Source organism: Rousettus aegyptiacus, unplaced genomic scaffold (assembly GCF_014176215.1).
Source record: "Rousettus aegyptiacus isolate mRouAeg1 unplaced genomic scaffold, mRouAeg1.p scaffold_m13_p_16, whole genome shotgun sequence".
NCBI lineage: Eukaryota > Metazoa > Chordata > Mammalia > Chiroptera > Pteropodidae > Rousettus > Rousettus aegyptiacus.
The window spans coordinates 38278877-38287074 of NW_023416291.1; the positions used below are offsets into that span (position 1 = coordinate 38278877).

Sequence of the window (8198 nt, forward strand, 5' to 3'; positions counted from 1 at the left end):
GTGATTGTGTCTGATGTTAGCTGTGTGCCTGACTACATCATTGTGTTTGTAAATGGTTATGTGCAGCTGGGTTTCATGTTTTTGTGTCTGAGGTACATCTACATTTGACAGAGTTGTATGACTGCATCTTCTAGTTTTGTGAGAACATCCAGGAATCCCTGTGTGTCTGTTTGATTGTACCTAAATCACATCAGTATGAGTGTATGATTGTGTGTGATTGGGTTATTGTGTGTGATGTCAGTGCCTGTCTATGTGATTATGAATTCTATATCTGAGAGGTTGTGACTATAACATTCTATAACCAAATAGTATGTGTTTTCCCACCTGGGAATTGTGTACCTGTACATGGTCTATGTGATGCACACACACACAATTATATGGTCTGTGTGGTTGAGGGACAATGAATTTGTGTCACTATGTAATTGAATATTATGTGTGTACGACTATGAACTATGTATCTGTGATGTGTGTTTGTGTTGTCCCCATTCTGGGCTCCCAGGGTACCACAGTGAAGGTCCTTGGTGCAGCATCTTGGATCCTGCCCCATGTAAGACAGACATCTGGCAGCAGCAAGGCCCAGGGCAAGAGTTGGTGAGGGTCTCCTGCAGGCCAGGTACTCTTTGTGGTCTGACCTAATGGTACCTTCCCACCCAGCTGAGTGGGTCGACTCTCCCTCCCTAGCCCTCATCACACTGGAGCAACTGCAGTGGCACCAGCCTCAACCTCCACACAGCCTCCCTCCCTGCAGCACCTACCGGAGTAGGGGGCCCGTGATACAGTGGCAACTGATTAGCAGGGGCTACTCCTGCCCCCGGGCTTAGACCCTGAGAGTTCACAACCCAGGCAACTTCAAGCCAAGCTAACATGAAGCCCCAGTCCCCAGCGCCACCACTTGCCAGGGACAGAGCTTTGGCTGTTCTGGGCCTCCACCTGATAGCAGCCTCAGTGTCTGGGGTGTCTGATAATGCTTGGCCTGGCAGGGAGTTTGTGCCAAGTCCCGCCATCAGCATCGTTGCTTCTGTTTCTTGGGCAAAGGGGTGGGCTGCAGGGCCTCAGCCAGGAGAGGGGTTCTTGAAGCCCCTTCCCAGAATCCCCATTCTGCCTGTCACCCCTCTTCCAGGAAGGTAACCAAGAGCAGGCTCCCAAGTCTCTTCTTCTTTGGGGATGCAGTGCTTCATTTTATCTAACACCTGAACCCCCAAACCTCTGAACCCCCAGCCCCTGAACATCTAACTTGGCTTTAGATACAGGGTCAGTCTTTAAAGCTCTACCCCAAACAGGCCAAGGCAAGGTCTGTTCCCCAGAAATGGTGACCCCCCCACCCCTGTCTTTCCTGACCCTTATCAGAGGCTGTAGCCAATCAGCTGAAGGCAGAGAGGAGCCCTCCAAGGGGCCATCGGAGGCTCAGAGCCCACGAGGCCACTGAGGGAGAGGAGGCCTGAGGCCCAGGGTGGGCACCAGCCAGCCATGGCCGCAGCTGAGACCACTTTGCCTTCCATCGGTACACTGACCACCCTAGGCCCCTTCCCGGACACACAGGAAGACTTCCTAAAGGTGAGGTCAGACAGGGTCTAGGTGGCTGGCTGGGGTCCCAGGCAGTGGTCACATCTCGCCCTGGAATTCAAAGACCTGACCAGGGCCGGGGGTCTTCTGCACAGTCCAGGGGTCTAAAAGTGGTCTAAGGGCCTATTTTTGTCTTGGAAAACTGAGGCTTGGAGCTGAACACCCTGGTGGGGGGCTAGGCTCAGTGAGACAACCCCAGGTATCAGAGGAAAAGAGCAAAGTTGTCTAGGGGACATCCAGGAATTAATCTCGAGAATTCATCTTCTTCAAGGACTGGGAAGGAATGAGAGGAAACCGAGGGAAGGCTGTCAGCACGCCCCCCTCTCTAACCCCTGGTCTTCCATTCTTAGCCCTGCCAACCCCTTCCCCCATGCTTGAGTGTGGCTCCAGATAATGTTAAGTCTTATCTCTTGTCACCAGCCAGACCCGATCCAACCTCTGTCCCCGAAGCTTGGGGGTACCAGGGCAGTGTGAAGGGGTAGGGCAGACTTCACAGACAGGCAAACAAGACCCCTTTCCAGAGCTTCTGGGCAGCCTGCCCCCACCAGGGCAACAGGCTGCCTCTGTCTTCGGACAGGGTGGTCTGGTAACCACTGAAGCCTCACGCTACCGCCTCCCTCCCACAGTGGTGGCGTCCTGAGGAGGTGCAGGACTTGGGTCCGGGTCCCCCCGACCCCAACGCGCTGCCCCTCCATGTGAGGCCAGGGTCGGAAAACGCGCATGGGGAGGAGGAAGACGAGGAGAGGGACACGGCCACCGCCTGGGATCTGGATCTCTTCCTCACCAACCTGCCGTGCACAGAGCCGGGCGGCACGCCCCAGACCTGCGCTCTGGCGCCCGTCGAGGGTCCTGGGGTACTATTCCCGCCACCGCCCGAGACTCTGGGGGCGTACGCGAGTGGCCCGGGACTGGTGGCTGGGCTCTTGGGTCCCGAGGAGCAAGCAGGCTGGGCGCGCCCGAACCTCCGAGCTCCGGCCTCTGACACCTTCATGAGCCCAGCCCTGGTTCCGGGTCCCGAGCCCAAGGCGCTGCCGCTGCAGCCGGTGTATCCAGGGCCGGGCGCGGGGTCCTCCGGCAGCTACTTTCCACGGACCGGGCTTTCAGTGCCTGCAGCTCCGGGAGCCCCCTATGGGCTGCTGTCCGGGTACCCCGCGCTGTACCCGGCGCCGCAGTACCAGGGGCATTTCCAGCTCTTCCGCGGGCTCCCGGCACCCGCGCCTGGCCCCGCCGCGCCTCCCTCCTTCCTGAGTTGTCTGGGACCCGGAACGGCGGGCGCGGGACTCGGGGGAACCGCAGGAGACCCAGGAGGAACCACTGAGGCCGCGCCAACCAGACGCAGCCGGCGCTCGTGGGCGCGCAAGAGGCAGGCAGCGCACACGTGCACGCACCCGGGCTGCGGCAAGAGCTATACCAAGAGCTCGCACCTGAAGGCGCATCTACGCACACACACAGGTGAGGCGCAGGAACCCGGGGGCGGGACTGGAAGGGGGGGTGCCTCTGGAACAGGGTGTGGCCCGGGAGCACAAAACTGAGGAAAGGGGGCGTGGCTAGAGGCGAAGACCCGACCCAGGGGGCGGAACCATAGCGTTAAAGGCGGGGCTAAAGCAGAGTCCTAGAGCAAGGGGTGGGACAGACGAAACTAAGAACGAGCCTGACCCCTCCAGAGCAGAGAAAGCTAGAGGACAGGCAATGGTGTGGGAGGCGAGTGGGGCAGAAAAAGGACCTGGAAAACCTGAGGAGCGTTTCACGAAACTGACGGGTAAGCCTTGGCAAGCGGCGAGGATGCCGGGCTAGAGGAGACTGCGGGGAGGGGCCAAGCTTGGAATGCCAGGGAAGGAGCCAAAGACACTGGGTTCAAGTTTGTGGCAAGTGGGGAGCGGAGTTATGGGTTAGGGAGTATAAGCATTGATTGTTGGCATGGAGGCGGAGCCAGACTGTAGGGTCGTGTCTGGGGCTCAGGAGGGGAGATACAGGGGCAGAGTCAGTTTCAAATTCCCAGATGCAGAGACAGGTCCAGGAGGGTAAGGGGAAATAGTTGGAAAATAGAGGAGGAGGGTGAGCAAAAGAGAAGCCGAATCCCAAGGAGTGTAAGTCAGAGGCGGTGCCGTGAAATAGAGACAAGTAGGAGGAAGGGTGGAGCCTATGCGTTTAGGGATCCGCATAGATGATGGGGTCAGCTGTACCTACCCCTCAGGGATTCAGGTGGAAGAGCCAGGCGTCACTGCGGGAGAGAGTAATCACTGCAGACAGGGCCTGAGACACCAGGTAGATTTCGAGGCTCAAGGGTCAAGGCCAGGCAAGATAGGGCAGCAGCCTGGAGGGTCCCCTGGTGCAAGGAAGGAGCCGGACTACAGGGTGCAAGGCCAAAGGACGAGCGTGGGGCGACTTTAGGACGCAGGGGCAGGGTACCTGTGCACAGGAAGTGGGGCCAGTGGTGTAAAGGATGTGATTTGGGTCCAGAAAATGAGAACAGGTGTGGGGCCTGATGCAGATACAGAAGAAGGGTCGGAGTCGCAGAGGGCGGGACCTGAGTACACATCTCTGAGAGTAAGCGGCTTCTTAAACTTCGGATCCTAGATGCCTCACTTGCCTCCTCCTAGTCCTGTCCAAGGCTGAGTAAAGGAGTGCGGCCAGATGCAGGGGCAGACCAGGGGGCGAGATGAGGCGATCAATGGCGCTCACAGCTTCGTCATCTTCCAGGGGAGAAGCCATACGCCTGCACGTGGGACGGCTGTGGCTGGCGGTTCGCGCGCTCTGACGAGCTGACCCGGCACTACCGAAAACACACCGGACAGCGCCCCTTCCGCTGCCAGCTCTGCCCCCGCGCTTTTTCGCGCTCGGATCACTTAGCCTTGCACATGAAGCGTCACCTTTGAGCCAACCGCCCTCCCCCTTGCCCCCAGCACTTGGACTTTCACGGGGACCGGGGATGGAACAAGAGTGGGTCTACGCTGGGTGGTTTTCCCTTGAATGGACCCTTGCTCAAACTCGCGGCCCCACAGATCCATTGAAAGATCAAGGACTGGCCCATAGACAGACCTGGGGGAGCCTCCAACAGAAGCTCCCACATGTCCTTAGCCACAAGGAGCCACACAGAGACTTCCTACAGTAACTCAGACCCAGCTAGACAGACTTCCAAATAAATGAGCTCAGATGGACATGCAGACACTTTGGACCGAGAGAGACCCTCAGAAAGCTGGACCCTCAGACCAGCTCACAGGGGGTCCTGACAGCAGTAGGGGTTGTGGGGTGAGGCTTCTCAGAGACCCTGGGTCAAGAAGGGGTCTTCACACTGTGACTTCTGGAGCTCCACATTGTGGCTGACATCTGCTGTGAATGGTTATGGGTCCTGTAAAAACGCTCCTCCTAGATAAAGCTTCAGCGTTGACCTGACTTTTGAGTTTTGGGTGCTGGAAGATGGGAGAAAGCTCTACCTCCAGAGGTGATAAATGGAGGGCCATACACACCTTCACAGCCTACCTCCTTAGCCTCAGATACTCCCTCTCGGGTACTGCAAACCTTGCCGCGCCTTCTCCTCCTAACCCAAGATCAGGCTACATCATCTTTGTCTCCTGCCTTGAATTTCGGGGACGTTCACAGGGACAGTCTTCCCTCCATTGAAGAGCCCTCAGCCCGACCCCAGAGCCCCAGCACCCTTCGTCTTGCCATGATACAAAGTGACCCCTTGGCTAGTTCAGGGAAGCCCCAGGAAAACATGCAGAATGAAAAGGGAGAGGACTAGGAGCACAAACTCCCCTTAAGAGAGCAAAAGTCACAAGAATTGGAACTCGGGATCTATGGCAGGAAATGAAAAAAAAAAAAAAGTTGCATTTGACCCATAAACCGAGGGAGGAAAGGGTCGGGTGAAAGTGGTTTAAGATTAGCTGAAATTGAAAGAGACAAGAGGACCAGCCTAGAGGAGGGACTTGAGCTGTGATTAGCCATGGGCGGGAGGCGGAACACCGGAACCACCTTGCTATAAAAAGGCGTGGTCTGATCCCAGCCAGAGGGTGGACTCTACCAAGGAGTCTTCCGGGGCGAGTCCTCCGGAAGTAGGAGGTGGCACCAGACCGGCGGGAGCTGGGCCTGCGGGGAATGACCGCTCCAAAGGAAGCCCCGCCCCCGGATGGTCTAGGACAGCCTTTTCAAATCTCTACTTTTCATATGGGGGACGGAGTTTCCATCCTCGAGCTGTTGTGCCTCGGGTTCTCGGCTGGATTTGGAGAAGTGAAAGTTACAAGGGGCCAGGCCTGACCCAGCATGTGATTCGGCGCCCCAAGTTTCCAGCACAGATTCCTCGACCTCAGCCCCATGGCAGTCCTGAGCCCTCTGCTTCTGGCCGCGCTGTTGTGGGTCCCTGCAGGCACTTTGACCTGCTACGGAGACTCGGGGCAGCCTGTGGACTGGTGAGTGCGCGGGCGCGGACCAGACCCCTGGGGCCAGACTGGGAATTGCTATGCTCCTGGGTGAAGCCTGAGGCTCCTTCTCTTCCCCTTCCTTCATTTCTGTCACTCCCCAATCTCCAGGTTCGTGGTATACAAGCTACCGGCTCAGAGCGGGCCCGGGGTTGCAGCGCAGAAGGGGCTGCAGTACAAGTACTTAGACGAGGGCTCAGGGGGCTGGCGTGACGGCGTTGGGACAATCAGCAGTTTGATGGGAGCGGTGGGCCGCAGCCTGCTGCCGCTGTACCAGAACACCAGCCAGGTGAAAGGATGCTGGGCAGAACCTGGGGTGGGACTCTAGGGAGGGCTTGGCCTGCAGGGGAAACTTCACGTCTTATCGTTCATCTCCCCCAGCTCGCCTTCCTACTCTACAATGATCAGCCGCCTAATTACAACGGGACTCAGGACACTTCCAGCCGGGGACACACCAAGGGTGAGAGGCCCAGATTGGGGTTTGCGAAAGGGCTCTGGTTTCCTTCCACGGTTTCTTCAGCTAACCCCTGACCTGCGGGAGGGGGTACTACTCTATCAAGCTCTGGGATCTGCTTCCTCATTTTATATTAACGTCCTTTCTCCAAACTGAGTGATCGGCTTCCAAAACTGTTCAGTGGTGGTCTTGACACTGCCCACACCCTCTCCAGGCTCCCTGCAAACCAAGTGTGTTCCTGGTTGCACGTGTGCTTGTTGGGATGCTTTGAGCCCTTGATCCCTGTCTTCTGATTCAGGTGTGCTGCTCTTTGACCAAGAAGCAGGCTTCTGGCTGATCCATAGCGTTCCCGGCTTCCCACCTATTTCCAAAGCTGGATACAGCTGGCCTTCTTCTGCCCAAACCTATGGGCAGACACTGCTCTGTGTGTCTTTTCCCCTCAAAGAATTCTCGAAGATTGGTGAGTGGGAACTGAGAGGCAGGGTGAGTTCCTGATTCTCAGGCCAGTATGCAAAACAGTCTCATTTTCTCCTCCCCTTGCCCTCCAGGCAGACAGCTGAACTACACCTACCCCCTGGTGTATGACTACAAGCTGGAAGGGACCTTTGCCCAGATATTCCCTGACCTGGAGGGGGTGGTCAAGGGCCACCACGTTCACCACAGCCCCTGGAACAGCAGTGTAACACTCACATCGAAGGCAGGGACCACATTCCAGAGCTTCGCCAAATTTGGAAAGTTTGGAGATGGTGAGCCCTGAGATGGAGGGTTGAAGACTATTTTTGCAGAGGTAGTTTCAGGTGTGTCCATGGATGAGGGCAGGTCAGAGATAAGGACTAGGACTCTGGTAGCCAGAGTACATGAGAGGTAGATAACCAACAGACTTGGGTTCAACTATTGGTTTCTGATTGTGTGGTGCATGATTTAACTGGACTCTCAGTTTACCCTTCTGAAAAATGGTAGTGCTATCTATCCCAATGATGATATGAATTAAGTGATGAATATACAACATTTAGTAAGGGCTATTAGTCTTAATGTTATTCCCCGGTGTTGCCAGGAATTGACAACTGAGAAAACTGAGCTCAGGGAGGGCCAGTGACCTAGGGAACCCCTAGCAGGGCCCCTGACCCAGCCTATTCCCTTTTTCCATCCTCTACAGACCTGTACTCTGGCTGGTTGGCGGAAGCCCTTGGCAGCAACCTGCAGGTCCAGTTCTGGCCACGCTCTCGAAACATCCTGCCCTCCAACTGCTCTAGGGTCCAGCATGTGCTGGATGTGACCAAAATAGCCTTCCCTGGGCCAGCTGAGCCCACCTTCAGTAGCACAGATGACCACTCCAAGTGGTGTGTAGCCCCAGAAGGTCCCTGGGCCTGTGTGGGTGACATGAATCGGAACTTGGAAGAGGAGAAACGAGGTGGGGGCACACTGTGTGCCAAACTGCCCACCCTCTGGAAGGCCTTCCAGCCTCTGGTGAATGCCTGGAAGCCCTGTGGGGAGGAGAGACAGGACCTTGTCTCCAGGAAGCCCAGCAGAGTCTGAGAGCTAAGGCACAGAAGCCAGTTTGAACTTCAGTTTAAATCCCTATTTCCTCACTTCCTAATTGTGACCTTAATTATGTGCCTTAACCTCTCTGTGATTCATTCTACTCATCTACAAAATAGGAACCATAACACCTGATTTAGGATTGGTGAGGAATAAAAGGAAACTGATGGATGAGGCTGCTAACCTTTTCTACTGGAGGGTACTGGGACTCAGAACAGTGTTGCAGT

The 8198-nt window shown here is 56.2% G+C and overlaps 2 protein-coding genes across 3 annotated transcripts; both read left to right on the plus strand.

Moving 5' to 3' along the window:
- Positions 1–1356: 1356 nt before the first annotated feature.
- Positions 1357–4956, plus strand: KLF1 (Kruppel like factor 1). Its single transcript, XM_016162095.2, has 3 exons — positions 1357–1554; positions 2190–3015; positions 4264–4956. The coding sequence occupies exons 1-3, from the start codon at positions 1468–1470 to the stop codon at positions 4437–4439; spliced, it is 1089 nt and encodes a 362-aa protein (XP_016017581.2). The 5' UTR covers positions 1357–1467; the 3' UTR covers positions 4440–4956.
- Positions 4957–5619: 663 nt separating this feature from the next.
- Positions 5620–8142, plus strand: DNASE2 (deoxyribonuclease 2, lysosomal). Of its 2 annotated transcripts, XM_016162093.2 has the most exons (6): positions 5625–5969; positions 6090–6267; positions 6360–6438; positions 6731–6892; positions 6981–7178; positions 7589–8142. In XM_016162093.2, exons 1-6 carry the CDS (start codon positions 5875–5877, stop codon positions 7966–7968), a joined length of 1092 nt encoding a protein of 363 aa, XP_016017579.2. In that variant the 5' UTR covers positions 5625–5874; the 3' UTR covers positions 7969–8142. The 2 variants fall into 2 exon arrangements, with proteins under 2 accessions (XP_016017580.2, XP_016017579.2); XM_016162094.2 differs by lacking the exon at positions 6731–6892 and having other exon boundaries at positions 5620–5969.
- The last annotated feature ends 56 nt before the right edge of the window (positions 8143–8198 follow it).

What these genes read in the sequence shown, in the direction of transcription:
- DNASE2 (XM_016162093.2), top strand. Translation starts at nt 5,875, where the DNA reads ATGGCAGTCCTGAGCCCTCTGCTTCTGGCCGCGCTGTTGTGGGTCCCT. An exon ending in TGTACCAGAACACCAGCCAG is followed by an intron (nt 6,268 to 6,359) that starts GTGAAAGGATGC and finishes CATCTCCCCCAG; the next exon opens with CTCGCCTTCCTACTCTACAA. An exon ending in ATTTGGAAAGTTTGGAGATG is followed by an intron (nt 7,179 to 7,588) that starts GTGAGCCCTGAG and finishes CATCCTCTACAG; the next exon opens with ACCTGTACTCTGGCTGGTTG.
- KLF1 (XM_016162095.2), top strand. Translation starts at nt 1,468, where the DNA reads ATGGCCGCAGCTGAGACCACTTTGCCTTCCATCGGTACACTGACCACC. An exon ending in CACAGGAAGACTTCCTAAAG is followed by an intron (nt 1,555 to 2,189) that starts GTGAGGTCAGAC and finishes TCCCTCCCACAG; the next exon opens with TGGTGGCGTCCTGAGGAGGT. An exon ending in GCATCTACGCACACACACAG is followed by an intron (nt 3,016 to 4,263) that starts GTGAGGCGCAGG and finishes GTCATCTTCCAG; the next exon opens with GGGAGAAGCCATACGCCTGC.